The 17,646-nt window shown below is 34.3% G+C and overlaps 2 protein-coding genes across 3 annotated transcripts; both read left to right on the plus strand.

Moving 5' to 3' along the window:
• Positions 1 to 2,726: 2,726 nt before the first annotated feature.
• On the plus strand, positions 2,727 to 7,550 carry LOC145639581 (glycerol-3-phosphate 2-O-acyltransferase 4-like). The gene is made up of 3 exons (XM_081690859.1): positions 2,727 to 3,546; positions 5,633 to 6,195; positions 6,875 to 7,550. The coding sequence occupies exons 1-3, from the start codon at positions 2,926 to 2,928 to the stop codon at positions 7,194 to 7,196; spliced, it is 1,506 nt and encodes a 501-aa protein (XP_081546985.1). The 5' UTR covers positions 2,727 to 2,925; the 3' UTR covers positions 7,197 to 7,550.
• Positions 7,551 to 9,367: 1,817 nt separating this feature from the next.
• On the plus strand, positions 9,368 to 17,508 carry LOC145639582 (ascorbate transporter, chloroplastic-like). Of its 2 annotated transcripts, XM_081690860.1 has the most exons (11): positions 9,373 to 9,622; positions 10,903 to 11,510; positions 11,637 to 11,744; positions 12,593 to 12,748; positions 13,560 to 13,775; positions 14,645 to 14,854; positions 15,255 to 15,392; positions 16,261 to 16,362; positions 16,505 to 16,570; positions 16,807 to 16,891; positions 16,979 to 17,508. In XM_081690860.1, exons 1-11 carry the CDS (start codon positions 9,568 to 9,570, stop codon positions 17,074 to 17,076), a joined length of 1,842 nt encoding a protein of 613 aa, XP_081546986.1. In that variant the 5' UTR covers positions 9,373 to 9,567; the 3' UTR covers positions 17,077 to 17,508. The 2 variants fall into 2 exon arrangements, with proteins under 2 accessions (XP_081546988.1, XP_081546986.1); XM_081690862.1 differs by lacking the exon at positions 15,255 to 15,392 and having other exon boundaries at positions 9,368 to 9,622.
• The last annotated feature ends 138 nt before the right edge of the window (positions 17,509 to 17,646 follow it).

The raw sequence follows: 17,646 nt of genomic DNA on the forward strand, positions 1-17,646 counted from the left end.
TACATCCAAAAGTTACATCACAGTCATAAGCATTAATAATCCTACTTCATTGAAGAGTACTCTTTATCTTAGCTTTTATTTATCCAAGGTCGAAAAAAGCTTTTGTTACTAGTAACAACATGTACTTCATTTGTTTGAAATTAATAGTCACCATAAGTAATTAAGGTAATTAAGTTTCTGGTGGCTTCTCTTCGTTTGAAAGTAATTAAGTTTAAAGTTAAATAAGCTAATATCAAACAATATAACCTAAGGTTTAATATATTCAAAAGTTTGGCAAATTTCAAATAAAAAAAGTGCAGGTTACATAAGTTCAAAGAAATTATTAATTAAAATCAAACACCCTTAATTATTTGAGGGTAGGTTGGTTAATAACCTAGTCATGATTTGATATCTCCAATTGTTGCACTACATCACATTACACTTTCTTGTTTAGTGCTTTTAATTCTCATGCAATTAAGTACGGAGGACCTTCTCGAGGCTTAGCCTCTCATTCTCACACACACACCCCAAAAAAAAAAAAAAAAAAAAAAAGTACGAAGGACCTAATTAAGTGTTAAAATCATTAAGGAACAATATCGATATGGTATAATGCTACAGATGTGATCAATAAGAAAGTTAAGACACTACTCTAGCAATAATCGTGATTCTACATATGCATACGGTTTTTTTTTTTTTTAATTTTTTTTTTTTTAAGAAAGTCTCGTCTATGACAATCGACTAATTAAGTGGTAAGATGTATGCCTTTTACATTCCTGGTCTTAAATCCGAGGCTCCTCAACTCTTACTCCTCTCTCCGGACAACCCGTCCTACTCGACACCCGTGTTGGACCGAAACAAGGGCCACCATTTAGCATTGATCATAAAACCCTTTTATTCTAAAAGAAAGGCGTCACATATGTTTTGAACTAGTAACAAAAGGGACCAAAAAAGGGGGGCGAGGGAGATAACATTGAATATACTTTCTGAATCAAGTAGATGTGTTAGTTGGAAACTTGGAGATTTTACCTTCTTTCTTTGTTTTTGTTCTTCCTCTAAATTTGTTGGTCCGAACAAACTACTTCTAGTAGCTTTATCTTATTATACGACTAATTGATTTAGGGTATAATCTCTATCATTATTCTAATGCTTATCTATTATTATGATACATGCTTTTTTCAAACTTCAGTTTTTCTAACCATAATATATCATGACGTTGGTCGGTAACGAATATATTGATTTAAAAGAAAGCTAAGCTATATTAGTAGTAATACTATATGCTAATCATAATTTGCATTGTTTGATATATAAGTAGTAAAGATTAATCGAAACATTATGCTAACCTTAATTCTCTTACCGCTATTTATAATTGGTTACCGAACTGATTGAACCTAGCTTGCTTAGGTGTATAGATATAATTCGTATATTTGATACGACATATTTATTTTTTTTCCCCTACTTGTTCTCCATATGACCATATGGACCAAAGATACAATATAAAAAAGTTAAAAGACAAATTGGGAAAGTTAAAATAAATGAAAGTCAATGTAGATGAAAGAAATGAGTGCTTGCTTTATCTTAATTTAAATGTCATTACAACTGTAACAACTATATATAGTAGTTGTAGTTTTCACACAGTACATATGTATAATCACATTTAAGTAATCATATATACCACCAAGTACCATGTGAAGTAAATTCATGATATTCATATTTTGTTTCAACTTAGCTTGTACATACACACTCTTCGTCCTTTAATCTAGCAGATCATATGTAAAATATATAACTTACTAACTTAATTAGCTGTTATTTACTAACGTCCGTCACTGCCTAGCTTAAAAACATATCCATAACTCCAGAAACACTATGACAATACGCTGTAATATATAGGAAAATTTTTAAATTACCACAAAAAAATGTATCCATTTTAAAAATAATCACCCGTTTAGTTTTTTATTTTATTTTATCACCTTTTAGATAAAAACTACTAAGATTACCACCTATTGCAAAATCCTAGTGGATTTCTTGCATGTGGACCTACCCAATGATTATTAACGGCTATGTCTCAGCATTACAACCAACCATGTCTCCACTCCACCTCCCCTTTAAACCAGTTTATTAAGTACAAGACAACCTAAAACCAAAAGAAAACAAGTAAAAAAACCAAGAGTTTGTTATCTGAATTGCCACTATTACTGATCATCTTCTTCCTGTTATCACTAAGAGTCGTTAGGTGGGGCCCACATAAGAGAATTCCACCAGAATTTTATAATGGGTGGTAATCTGAGTAGTTTTTGAATTTAAGGGGTGGTAAAATAAAATTAAAAATTTAACAGGTGATTATTTTGAAAATGGATACATTTTTGGGTGGTAATTTAAAAATTAACCTAATGTATATTATCATACTCCGTATAATATTATTAAATTCACATATGATGGAAATGTATATCAATCTCAAGTTGTTTTATGTACCTTCTCTAAGACTTCACCAAATAAGCTAAATAGTTGGTCACTAAAGTTGTGTCGAATTAAACATCATTAACGCTGGATAGTAGGGGTAAATAATAAGCTAATTAATTATCCGAAATGATAGAAACATATCTTAAAGTTCCCACAACACGCTAATACACCAAATAGTAGGAGCAATAAATAAAACCCATTTAATACACCTTCAACTTCCAACCCACTCTTTTTTCTCCTTTCTTCTCCTTCTTTTCAATCTTCCTTTTTCCTTCACATCTTTTCTTCAATTCAATTCACTAAAAAAAAAAAAACAAACAAAGTTGATATTACCACCTCTTCTTTCCCAACCGTTGGCCAACCCACACCCTCCATTTTCTCTCTCCTCAAAACTCAATTATCCTCCATATATATCCCCCCATTTCACCCTTTTTTCTTCATTCATAATAATAAATCCACCCCCCAAAAAAACAAAACAAAAAAAAAAACATGGGTAAGTTGAAATTCCCTCCAATTTCTGAATGTAACCCAGAAAAAAAATCATACAAAAGTGTTGCAGCTGATTTAGATGGAACACTGTTATTAAAATCTTCCTCTTTTCCTTACTTCATGTTAGTAGCTGTTGAAGCAGGAAGTCTTTTACGAGGGTTTTTCCTTCTTCTATCACTGCCCTTCATTATATTCTCCTATTTATTCGTCTCGGAATCGTTAGCCATTCAGACTATGATCTTCATTTCCTTTGCCGGTCTTAAGGTCCGCGAGATCGAGCTCGCGGCACGGGCCGTGCTCCCTAGGTTCTACGCCGCGGATGTAAGGAAGGATAGTTGGGAGGTGTTTGATAAGTGTGAAGGTAAAAAAGTTGTTGTCACCGCTAACCCCACTATTATGGTTGAAACCTTTGTCAAGGAGTATTTGGGTGCTGATAAGGTGTTAGGAACTCAGATTGAGGTTAACCCTAAGACTAAGAAGGCTACTGGTTTTGTTAAGGGTAGAGGTGTTTTGGTTTGGGAGAAGAAAAAAGAGGTTGTTTTGGAGGAGTTTGGTGATGACTTGCCTGATCTTGGACTTGGTGATCGCGTTTCTGATCACGAGTTCATGTCTCTCTGTAAGGTACGTATTACTACTCCTTCTGTTTCATAATATTAATTTTATATTATCCATCAATCGTTAGATGTTATAGTGTGTACCAATAATATTAGCCGTTTGTTGTTTGTTAGGGTCACATATATTATGTGCTACTTTGTGTGGTATGGTTACGTAGAACTATTACGAGTCTTTGGAATTAATGAAAATTAGAGGATATTACATGTGAGTTATGTGTTACGGCGACGAGTGAGTACCGTCACATGGGCTAGCAAATGTAACAAGTACAACTAAACCAAAATGAATCAACTACCTTCTTCATAAGACAAGGGTCACATCAAGTATCTAAGCTTTGGATTTTCACGTAAACAACATTAATTATACACATTTAATACATATAATCAAAAATAAAAAACTTGGACCTACATAATTAAGTAAGATGAATTTCCTTAATTTTTCTAATTTTTTAGTTCATAAAGGTAGATACTACATAATGTGTGTATTTATTCCATGTTACATCAATTATAAATGTGCTGATGTCTTGTGTACTCCATGGTAGTAGTAAAAGTTATAGATAGATAGATATACGTGGTATGACAAATATTACAGTATTATTCAGAAAATACAGTAAATATGATTAATAATTATACTGAGAATAATAGCAGAATTTTATTTTTCAGTTGGTTGCCTTAGTACTGAGATATGAATGTTTTGAGCTGGAAAATAAATGAGGCATGATCCTACTCAACTACTTTGTACATACATCACTGAAAATTCATGTTATATAAAACTATTAATTAATAAAAAAGAGTGAGATATTAATAATAGTAGTAGTAGTTTTCGTTGATTTAATACAAGTAAACGATATATATGCACGAGTCAATTCAAGTTGACAATAATCCAAGAAAAGAAGGGAAAACTTGATAGTCAATTAATCAAACTCTTTTCTTAGTCGTGGAAATTGGATTTTACTTGCACTTAGTTGATAAGTTTGTTGGTAGGTGAACTAATTGGAATTTGATCATCAATATAATAGACTCTTTAGCAAGTGGACATATACTTGGAAAAAATCACGCATTTGTTTTAATTTCTTAATGATCATTAAGTATTAGATTAATTTGTCTTGCTATATGAGGTATTTTGACTAATAATAATCTACGAGCTTGTTGTAGACAATTAATTAAAAATGTACTCAAAATAGTGTTTGATAGTTGATACGATGATTGTATGCACCAGGTGCATAATTTTATAAAATAAACGTGTACAAAAAACATAAGAAGTGCTACGCATCAAACTAGATTGCACATATATGTCTAATGTTAACGTAACCAATGGAAGCGAATGAATACAATATATGGAGTACATTAATTTACTTTTGCTTCCTTGAATGAGGTGAAAAGGTATATTTCTTGTTGATTTTTTGGGATATATAAATCGAATTGATCTCAAACTTTTCTTAGCGGTTTTGGTTTTTAATAAAAAAGGTGTTGAAAAAGAATAATTTTAGTTTAAATCAAGAATAAGAATAATTTTGTCTCATGTTTTAGGATCAAATAATGCTAATGCTTCAAGAAGGTAATCAAGGTATACGATACCTAGCTACATATTTTCAATAATACAAAAAAAAAAAAAAAAAAAAAAAGAAATATAGTTAAATGGGGTTGGAAATTAGTTGAGCTACAAGGCAAGTAGGCAACATATAAAAATTAAGGCCCACAATTATAGAAATTCTTTCAAGTAGTTCAATGTTGCCAAAAGTTTAATATCCTTTATTTTTATGGTCCAAAGTCCACCCACAACCAATCAACACTTATGAAATTAGATTTAGCCCATCACAATCGTATACAGCTTCACCTTTCAAATTTATTAATATCATCTCCAACCATATTTAATTATACAAAATTAAATGTATACTTTATAATAGTGTAACTATTTTGATATAATAAACCATTTTGATGACAAACCCATAAAGTTGTCATCTATATGTACAAATGTACTGAGTAACTAACTAGAAGTACAACTATTTATGATAAAATCACGTGTGGACTACTATATTACAGTATCAGTATGTTTGTTACGTTTTTCGCAAAATCTAATAAACCCTGTTGTACAGGAAGGGTACATGGTGCACAAAGACAAATCAGCAAAGGCAGTAGCACAAGATCAATTAAAATCAAGGATCATCTTCCACGACGGAAGGCTAGTACAACGTCCAGACCCAATAAACGCATTGATCACATTCATATGGATACCATTCGGGTTCATCCTAGCCATATGCAGAGTATACTTCAACCTGCCACTACCCGAGCGCATCGTACGATATACATACGCTATGATGGGAATTAAGCTCGTGATTCGAGGGGATCCGCCACCACCTCCGTCACCAGGGAAACCCGGAAACTTATACGTGTGTAATCATCGGACTGCCCTTGACCCTATTGAAATTGCTATTGCACTTAAGAGAAAGCCTGCGACTGTTACGTATAGTGTGTCCAAATTTTCTAGATTTATATCTCCAATCCCAGCCGTTGCTTTGACTAGAGATCGTGTGGCTGATGCTAATATGATTAAAGCTTTGCTTGAGAAGGGTGATTTGGTCATTTGTCCTGAGGGAACTACTTGCCGTGAGCCTTACTTGCTTCGCTTTAGTGCTCTCTTTGCTGAATTGAGTGACAGGTATTTTTCTTGTTATTACTCTCTCCGTCTCTTTTTATTTTACTATTTCCGTCCCTTACTTTTCTACACTGTTTTTTAAAGTAATTATTTATTCATCAAGCGTAAAAGTTAGAGGTGATTATTAGGCGGACCAAATTTTGGACCAAAAAATTCATGCTCAAACCCGCCCAAAATGGTCAGGCCATATGGACTTTTCGGGCCAATTTGTGTCGGGCTAAACAAAACAACTAAATTTGCATTAAAATGATTTCTCTATCCCGCCCAAAGTTTTTGAAGAATCAGGCCACGTCAGGCTTGACCCAATTTCGGGATGGAAAAAACTGCCCAAAATCGGGTCGGGCCACATTTGATCAGCTCTAAGTCTAAAAGTATAATATACAGCGTACGTATAATATATGGAATCACGATTAATTCCGATTAGTTAAAATGACAACTAAACTAGGAGTAATTATAGTGTAATTTTCGATATATACTTGTTCGTTTTTTTTAACTAGATAAAATGCACGATTAGAGATATCTATGGCCAAATTAGTGCATACGAGACTTGTGAAAAAGCAAATGGTGCAATTATGCAGTAACAAATAACAAAATATTGTTTATCTTCAAATGACCGAAGTTTAATGTTAAAAAGAAGTTTTTATTAAGCTGACAATTGTATTATTGGGTTTGGAACGTACAGAATTGTTCCAGTAGCAATAAACTGCAGGCAAAACATGTTCTATGGGACAACAGTAAGAGGGGTTAAATTTTGGGACCCTTATTTCTTCTTCATGAACCCAAGACCAACATACGAAATGACCTTCCTAGACAAGTTGCCGCCGGAGATGACGTGTCAGGGAGGCGGAAAGACACCAATTGAGGTGGCGAACCACGTGCAGAAGATGTTGGCTGGGGTGCTAGGGTTCGAGTGCACTCAGTTCACTAGGAAGGATAAGTACATGCTGCTTGGTGGCAACGATGGCAAGGTTGAGTCTATCCATGCTGCTAAAAAATCTATTTAGATTTTTAATAAAAGGCTTGTTAAAAGATTACAAAAATTAATCATGTTTTAGTCATGTTTTTTTGGGTTAATTATTGGTGAAATTGGAAGTACAGTTTGATAGTATTGTTTAGTCAATCATCGTTTATATATAAAAAAAAAAAAAGATTATTAATGTTATTGTTATTGATTGTTGTAGCTTTCTTTTGAATTGGCTATTTGAATTTTGTACCCAAATAATTGTGATTAAGGTCTTTAAGGGTGCATTAGTAGTAAGTTAGTAACTACTACTCAATTTTATTTGTATCCTTTTAAAACTCTAATTTTGTTAGAGTATATGCGATGTATTAACGGAGTATGTATTTTGTAGAGTAAAGTATGGTATGCTGCTTATCTATAGGATCGCATTAATTGCTTATTATATAACTTGTGTAGTAGTGTATAATAAGTTTGATATCATTGTTCAATAAATTGTTAAAACTTAACTCGATTCGAAATGATCCCACACTCATCTAGTGAAAACATGATCCAACTTCATAATGAACATTTGGGACTTAGTAATTGGCTAGCAGCCTAGCATAATGTATTAAAGTGCAATAATGTGTAGGGATTGACCCTTCAAAATGGTAGGTGATTAATTTATTTTCATGTTTATGGGGTAGTAGGGTGTTGGGTTTGTTAAATTAATTAGCACGTTGCATGTGCTGTTTTCCTATTTATGATTTTAGAGTGTAATTATACTAATGCATGAAATCATAAATAAAAAAATGTAGTCTCACTTTTAAAGTTTTAATTAGATATGTTCCTACATTGTGTGTTAGTTATGCTATGAATGTCAGTATGATAGTTTATTACTATTATGAGTCTGTTTTAATTTACTGAATTGAGATGAGATGAGTTGAGTTGAACAGAATTGAGCTGAGCTGAGCTGAACTGTTTATAAGAAAAGGAAATTAGCAACTGAATTGAACTGAATTAAAATTAAGCCGAAGAGAACAAGCCCTATCGTCTTAATTGAAGATAATCAAGTTAGCTATGAGCATTATGTTGCTATTAAAAAGAGTTTTCTTCAATTTATTAACAAATAAGTGAAATTTATATAAAACATCAACTATTGGTCTAAATAGTTTTTTCTTAGGAAAAAAAAATAATAAAAAAATACCAGTTCATGAATTTTTGAATTACACAGCAATTAAATTACTTGGTTAATTTTCCTCCAATCTACACCAAGATCCCATCGGCATGAATGGTCTAACTATGTAGTCCGTACATTCGAAGCGGCTAGAAAAGATGACGATAGATACATACTAGTACTTGATACTTGCACATGAATGATGAATGAATACTACGTACAATATTGAATTGACAGTTCAAAGGTGAAGGTGCGTTGGTGGGATACTAGCTGACGAGCGAATATGTTGATGTTGCACCCACCAACTATGAATTATGGAAGGTGCCAAACCTTATGGAATCTTGGAATATGATTCCGGCTTTGTTCTCCTTGCCTGAATAAGGTGTTTTGGTTTGACCTGGTTTAAATTTTCAGAAGTAATGGTCTAATTTGATTTTACTTGTACGTCAATGTATATAAAAATAAAGCATTATCAAGTGGAATCTTGTTAGATTTATCTCAACATAGTAGTATATTTTTCAAAAAATATGTGTATTTTATGACTCTAATAAGATTTTATAGTCAAGAAAACAAAGTTTTAATTAGGGTATGTTCTATTCTCCATAATATATAAAATAAGATAAATCTAATTCAAGAAAAATAAGTTTTGATAAAAGGGTTACCCCAAATGAGTTACCCATTTAGGGCCCCGTTATATTCAGCTTAAGTTCACTTCAGTTTAGTTTAATTCCTGATTCTCTTCTCTCCTAAATAATTCAGTTCAGCTCAGTTTAATAAATCAGAACAAACCCTTAGATTATAACTAAAATGAGTTTTAATATGATATTATAAGTTTAGATAAGACAAAACAAATTCATATAAGTAGAAATCAGATGCTTAGAACACACCCTTACCGAGTAGGCGAGTAGTGATATTTTTTTTACCAAATAACAAGTAGTGATATAAGATTATGTAAATTACTCCATAGTTGATGATTATTATGATGAGAAAATAGGAGGTTTATAGGTAAGGTAAAGAGCCACGTGTGAAGATAAGAGCCCTGCATCGTAGTTCCACAGTTGTACCAGGATGAAATAATTAACGGAAGCGGGAAAATTCCATGAGATATTCCCACCAGCTTATCGTCTACCAAGTGTTCGTTTCCTTCGTCTCACTCAGGAGAGAGAAACTTCAACACACCACAATTTATACTACAATTTTAGGATGATTTGACATTTTCGAACTTTCTAGTTTTCAATTCTGCAATTTTTTGCCGGCAACTATGGCAATCGGCGGCGTTATCTCCAATCGCTCCTTCACTTCTTTTCTCTCTCCTGGTAATTTTTCCTATTTCATCTTCAATTTCATCAATTTTTCGTCAATTTCAATTTTTATTATACTGTAATTTTAGTTGTTGATTCAATTTGGATAAGGAGTACTTTGTATATTAGTATTATTACTAATTTCAATTTTCTGGAAATGGAATTTTGCTCAATTTTGTCATTTGATTGAGACCGGTGGATAACTGCGGTTCGCTTTATTATCTGAACTTATCCGAACTTATTTTTAGTGTAATGAGTGGAAATAAGGTGAATGGAATATGACGTTATACAGTTAGTTATACTCCGTACTTACTAAGATTATCTGCAACAATGAGTAATGAAGAATCTAGAAAGGGCGGAATTTTCGAGGTCAAGATAATGTCATTATGTTCAGTTGCAGAGTTATGGCATGCATTGGTAATGCTGAATTGAGGTTGTTTTTGGAGTTGACTTTCCTAATTTCTTTTTAAATTTTGAGTTGTTTCCTATCTGATATCCGCAAATTGCGGGTAAGGTTGATGGTGGAATACATATTGGGTGGTTGTTGATGATTTCGGTTAATTAGTTAAGATTTGATTAAGTTCTGGAACTAATGCTCGAATAACGGTTGGTTAAAGTAAGGTTGTGTACATTTGAACTCCTAAACCACAAGCCTAGACTTAGTGTCGTAAGAGAGTTTCGTGTTGGGTTGAAGGGAAGAATAAGCGAAAGTGAGATAGTGTTGACTCGTGCTTTTATGTACTCCAAATATCAAATGTTTAATTATGGTGAAAAAGCTGACAGGAAAATGGTCTAAAGTTTCTATTTTGGCAATATTTAGTAAACTAAGGCACTTATTGAATTATCCAAACATTACACATATAGCATAAAATGGTCTTAAGTTTCTATTTTGGCAATATTTAGTAAACTAAGGCACTTATTGGATTATCCAAACATTACACATATAGCATAAGTGCATATGCATAACATGTTAAGGGTTTATGTAGTTTGTTTGTCAATTGGATAATGTCTGAAGAGTGGGGTTTTATAAAATGACGATCTTTATGTCTTTCGATTGAGCTTTGTGGAGCTATAATATGCTTTATGATTGACTTAGCACCCTACATTAAACTTATCAAGTTCTTAGTGCACTACAAAAGGGTTAGATTGGGTTTGTATTGGAGCATTGTTGTAGATGTATGAATGTACTGTATCTGCTGTTAAGAGTGGTTTAGCTTGTTAAGGAATTGTGCTATTAACAATGTTTTTGATAGCTTTTGTTATACAAATCCTTCACAGTCTTTTTTATTTTGCAGGTAATGTATGTCAGAAAAGAAATGATGTAGCACATCTCAAGAAAGAGGATTTTGGTTCCTCCATTGGGCTATGTGGACAGGGGAGATTGCTGAACAAAACATCTCACCGCCTGACTAAGAACTGTCTTACTTCTAAATGTTCGCATTGCTCGCTTGTTTGTATTATAAATGCTTCGGACTCCAGTAATACTAAGCATGCCAAGACAACTTATGATAATAATTTGTTTTCTCACTTTCATCATGCACATGATTACTTTCGTGCTCCAAGCTCTATCAAAAGGGTTAGAAGACTATCTAGAAGCCCTATCTCTTCTAAATCCTGCTGTAAAAGCGGTACATTGGTGCCTTCAGGACCAGTGGATAAGTTTCTTGTGGATAACAGTAAGTTGCCGATGTCTAATTTTGTGGGAGACAGTGGGGTCCGTGCTTATTACAAGTCTGAGGAATTTGACATAACTGAAGGGGCCTTTGATTCACTGAGGCCATCTGAGGGAGCAGGCGAAGTTGTTTTACCAGACAAAAGTGCACCGAAGACAGCTCAGTTACCAAAGCGCTGGGTTGTTGTGTTGCTTTGTTTTGCAGCATTTCTATTATGCAACATGGATCGTGTGAGTTGTTCTCCTATTCATCTTGCTGTAGTTGTCTGCCTGGATATTGCCTATGTAACCCACAGTATCCAGCTATATATGTGATGTAAAATTAAGCTTTAGCCTAATTTAAAATGGCTTCTGCAGGTAAATATGAGTATTGCAATTCTTCCAATGTCCAAGGAGTTCGGTTGGAATAGCACAACTGTTGGTCTGATTCAATCATCCTTCTTTTGGGGATATCTTCTTACTCAGGTTTAGCTCTAGTGCTCATTAACTCAACATTCTGTTTAATGTGTCATTATGGCAAACTATATAGGCATAGTAAATTCTGTTATGCATCTACCTTCCTTAACATCAAGCAAATTGTGATGTTGATTTCACCCTCCCCCTTGATTTTGATGGTAAGGCACAAAGATTTAAGTGAAATCTTCCCCACTCCCCCCCTCTTTGATTTTGACGGTAAGGCACAAAGATTTAAGTGAAATTTTTGTCCACTATTGATGCTCTCATTTAGGAAATTCACATTTATAAGGGAATGTGTTTCATCATAGGAATATGCCATTATGGTTAAGAATATTATATAAACAGTCCAATTACTTTTCTAGTGTATCTAGAAGGATTAACGTATTGGCAACACGTCTTTCAGTTCTGACGCCTTGCTTTCTAGGTTATTTGTCCTGTTCCTTGGTTTAAGCAGATAATATACCTAAAGAAGTAAGCTGGAAACAGAAATCAGTTGATTATGCCGGCTTGGACAGTATTTTCAGGGAAATTTTATCCAATAAAATTCTTTTAACTGGACGATTAATACCTATGTAGTTGCTGAATACTAATGGCACAGTTTCATTCTCATAACTTGAATATTTTCCCCATTGGGTTGACATTTGATTATTTATGTTCATGGTATTAAATTCACATTATAATATGATTTGAAAATTGGGGTGTTCGATGAATTAATTTTGTTTATTTTTCCACTTTACCATGTTCATTGAATTCGACAGGTTGGTAATTGCCCATGCATAAACAAGTTTAATCAAGCAATCAATATAATAAGCTGTTATCTCCTTTCTAACATATTCTTTGTGTTTCCGGATTCCCAGATTGCTGGTGGTATATGGGCAGATAAGGTGGGTGGGAAGCTTGTTTTGGGTTTTGGAGTAATTTGGTGGTCTATTGCCACAGTATTGACTCCTATTGCTGCAAAAATAAGCCTGCCTTGCTTACTCATCATGCGCGCGTTTATGGGGATTGGTGAGGTTGGCCGATATCTCTTACAAATATTTGTGCAATGAAGATTCAATGCATCTCAATTATAATTTAGATAGTGCTAGTATCTGTGTATCTGTTGTACAATGCATGCTAAGTTGCAGATTCTTAGCTTTATGCCTTGGGCAACATCACAACCTTCATAGGTTATACAGGGAATACCACTAGTCTTTCTTGAAATTGGATAATGATGATATGGTACTTGGTTTAAATAAATCTTAGTCATGACTGGAATTTGAGAAATACTTTGCGTCTTTGCTATAATATTTATGGAGTACTAGCTATGGTTTGGCAGTAAGGTGTACTTTAGGTCTATGAGCAAATGTAAGCTTTAACCTTAGAATGGTATTTGGCTATATGTGGCTGTTTCATAGCTAGTATAAATAGATGATATACAGAATTTCAGATGTATGTAATTCTGCTCCCCCCCCCCCCCCCCCAAAAAAAAAAGCAACTTTCTGCAATGATTCCGTGTAATACAGGTCTTGAGCAAGTTTTCAACTTATGGATCCTCATGTTTCCTACTTGCCAAGTTTTCCTATGGATCTTCAATAGGCAGCTGAAAACATTTTCTTTGTCAAAGTTGATGTAAATAGAATAACTGATTCATTCTCTGAACACTTTTTTGATAGATTAACACTAGACTCCATCAACAAAGCCAAATATTATCCTTCGAGAAAAATTGGTTGTGCCACTTTTGCACATTCCTCTTCTTTTTTTAATCTTCAATTCATATTTAAATGAACTCTCTGCCTCCTTACTCTGTATATCTGTCGATCAAGACATTGTTTCATGTTCCAGGGTGTTGCTATGCCTGCTATGAATAACATGATCTCAAAATGGATTCCAGTATCTGAGCGAAGCAGAGCACTATCCTTGGTATACAGTGGCATGTATCTAGGGTCTGTGACAGGATTGGCCTTTTCACCAATTTTGATCCACAAGTTTGGCTGGCCTTCCGTGTTTTACTCCTTTGGCTCACTTGGAAGCATCTGGTTTGCATTATGGCTTGCCAAGGTAAACACACTTTTTTCTTATTACATTAATTACCTCCGTATTGGATTCATGTAACTTTTAGTTGCATGAATATCATGTAGATTTGCAAAAGACAAAATGATTTTCATGCTATAACTGCTACCATCACCATCTATAGAGATTTATGCCCTGTGAATATGTTTTACATCACAGGTTCAATGCCTACCCTCTGTGTTATAATTTAGATTGTAATTTGAATATCAATATCCTGCTGTAGTCTTTATTTTCACTGTTGATACCATATAGGTGAGATGAAAATAAACTTCAGAACTTAGTTGAATATCTTTTATAATCACCATTGATTCCCTTTTCTCTTCCATAGTCATGTTTGCTTGTCGCTTAAATTGTATTTATTGAACAAGTGAGATGAATTGTGCACTGCTGAATTACATTGAAAATATTTCATGTGTTTGGGTTTTCCTAGGCATGTCACCCATCAGTGTATGAACTAAGTGCCCGAGAAACAAAGGTTCATCTTGTGAGGCACGTGATCTTTTAATGCACATGGCACTAATATTGCATTTAGCAAAACACATGTAAAATGCTCAAACTCATACTCATGACCACTTCCCCAAAGCCTTGATAAAGGCCCCCATCTACACAGGGTGAGTGAGGTAAAATGTAATCAGCCCGAGAGTTATTTTCATCATTCCCTTATTTATTGCAACTTCATGGAAAAAAGTGTGTGAAAAAATTTATGAAGCCATTTTGGTTTAATAACATTTTTCCTTTCCTTTCCTTTCTATTTGGTCACATGTCACTGAAAATGAAATTGCCTAAAAGGTGTGGTGTAATGAACTTCAGAATTCTGTGTAATTAAATAAATTACATTTTTCCCTGGCTCTTCACAGGCACGTAGCACACCAGCAGATGATCCAGAACTTAGTCCTCAGGAGAAAAGGTTTATCATGGAAGGTAGCATAGCCGAGGAGCCTGTTACTGTCATTCCCTGGAAACTGATCTTATCAAAACCTGCAGTCTGGGCTCTTATAGTTTCTCACTTTTGCCACAATTGGGGTACATTCATTCTTTTGACATGGATGCCAACTTATTATAATCAGGTATTGGTCTTTTCTAATAGTAAATATGTAATAATGTAAGTTTGCAGTTGTCCTGGCATATACTACGTATATATATATATGCTCTTGTCCAAGGGTTAGAGAAGACCAGTATAAGGAATTAAGGATCTCAGGATGATGCCTCATGTGAAAGTCTTTGAAAATTCAGTACTTGCAATAAAATGTTCATTTCTGTGCCCTGTGAAATTGTCTATCGTTTGGGTTCCTGCTTCTTGTTTATCGGGGAATAATTCTGATGTTTTTGTGGTCCATTCATATGACAGCTCTTAGGAATTAAGACTGAAAATTTTATCTTATATCTTTTTTTATCTCAAAAAGTCAGAATCCTAGTGTATTGACATGTTCAAGGGTTTTCATGAGCTGACTCAGCTACTTATGTCAGGTGTTGAAGTTCAACCTTATGGAATCTGGGCTGTTCTGTGTACTTCCATGGCTGACTATGGCTGTGTTTGCAAATATAGGAGGCTGGATTGCTGATACACTTATCAGCAGAGGCCTCACTGTTACTTCCGTTCGTAAGGTGTGCATAATACTTGCATGATAGATGCTATATTTATATATGTTTTCTGTCTTTGTTATTGTTGGACTCTTTGAGTGGTAGAATCTGAAAATAGAGTATAATATTAGCTGTTTAGCAAGTATATGTATATACCTTAGTTTTTACTATACCTTAGAAACCTTATCATGCTCAACTATAAGGTTCTGCATGTTGCATCGACAACTTGGATTGGCAATTGATATTCATAGCCTATGTTACACAGATGCTTTGGACTCCTCATACCTTGTTTGAACTTTGAAGTATCTGACTTGGATATGGATAGCTCTTTAGGATCACTTGCAAGTATCCATACCCATTTGAGAAGACAGTTAAGATGTACTTGTAAAATGATCATTGCTGCTTGACTATTTGTCCACTGGTGGTCCTTTCAACTACACGGAAATTGAACAAGCAAAATTATACAATTCTCTGTTTGGATTTTTATGTTTCTGCTCATTCATCTTTGTCGCTCTAGCTTGGATAAAAGTATCCATAGAGTTTAGGGTGTGATGACCAGAACAGCTTTTTAAATTGTATTACTCTAATTTTGTACTCAGTATAATTTGAAGAACCCACCTGTATGAGTTGTTAAGATGACAAAGGTGTCTTGATATATGCCTGTTTATACATTGGGAGCAGTTTTTTTCCCCTTTATTTCCTTTTTTAGCAGAGTTGGTATTTCATGGCTATATTCTTGTTGGAACAATTTTTTTATTTTTATTTTTTTCATTTTATGCTATTATGATACATCTATAGGCGTAGGCTTGTCGAGGATATAGCATGTGAACAACTGAACTTTATGCTTCATGTTGGATTGGTCTTCTCTAAGGCTTTTAGCATCTCTTTGCAGATCATGCAAACTATTGGATTTATTGGCCCAGCTATCTCTCTTTCAGTACTAAGTCAAGTCAGGACCCCTGCTTTAGCTGTACTCTGCATGGCATGCAGTCAGGTATATGCTTTCTCCAAAAGACTTGCAGGAACTATTATTGGCAGAGCCCCTTTCTTCAATTTGTCAGTTTGTAGTATCTATTTATGGGTTTTGCAAGAATATGAAAATGGAAATAACGTTACACGCTTGTGATGGATGACAGGGATCAGACGCGTTTTCACAATCTGGATTGTATTCCAACCACCAAGATATAGGGCCTCGATATTCTGTAAGTTTATTTATTCTGGTCCATTCTTGACAAGAATGGCACCCTTGGTCTGTAGAAAGTTGGTACAATGTAAACTTGGTCTTAAGCAAACATGCTGCTACTGTCATTCTGAACTTCTCAAGTCCTTATATCTATCTTGTTTTCTTATCCCTCTTATATCTCTTTGCCAAGTTCAACCCTCAATAATCCTGAACTATGCTATTTCTTTAATTAAAAATCCCAATTTAAAATTGTAGGGTGTATTGCTGGGGTTGTCGAACACAGCAGGTGTTCTTGCTGGAGTCCTAGGTACAGCTGCCACTGGAGTCATTCTCCAACGAGGTATATACATTCTCCTGTACTCTAATTTGTATACTTAACTTTTGAACTTCCTCAGACTGACTATTTATTGATGAATCTGGTTGATAGGCTCCTGGGATGATGTGTTTAAGGTGTCAATAGCATTATACCTTGTTGGGACTTTAGTATGGAATTTATTTGCGACTGGAGAGAAAATCCTGGACTGAAAGGGCAGTAAGAAGGATAGGCCTCTTCTGAATCTACAGTCTTCCACGGTACTTGTTATCTATTCCGGACATGATGAAACAGTCGATCACTGCACTATAGATAAGGATATTGTGATCGAGGAAAGTGTACGTTGATTTGGCAACAATAGGTACTCTTTGACCCTTCTTAAGACTGGAGCAAGAGTCAGCATGGATTACTGTGATTTCTATTTTTGTTATATTTCAACCTTCGTAGTTTAAGAAAAATTTTGAGGAAGATGATGCCTCATGGAACTTTGATAAAAATCAAAATATTGAAGTCCTTTTTCTGTATTAGCATAAAGTCCCTATATTAGATGAAAGGAGAAAATTGTTAGAAGACCAACATGTAATTGCTTAGAGAAAAAGCCTGTTATAAACATACAATATATGAATGTAGTTTTTTCTTCTTCTGCTTGTGTTCCCTCCATTTTCTCTGCATTTTTTTTTTGAGGAATCTCTGCATCCTGTTTGTTGTTCATGCTTACTTTTACTATGTTATTTTGAAGGGAAATGAGGAGATCAATCCTCTTTCGTTAACCCGAACCAAAC

Source organism: Chenopodium album, chromosome 7 (assembly GCF_948465745.1).
Source record: "Chenopodium album chromosome 7, dcCheAlbu1.1, whole genome shotgun sequence".
NCBI classification, from domain to species: Eukaryota; Viridiplantae; Streptophyta; class Magnoliopsida; order Caryophyllales; family Amaranthaceae; genus Chenopodium; species Chenopodium album.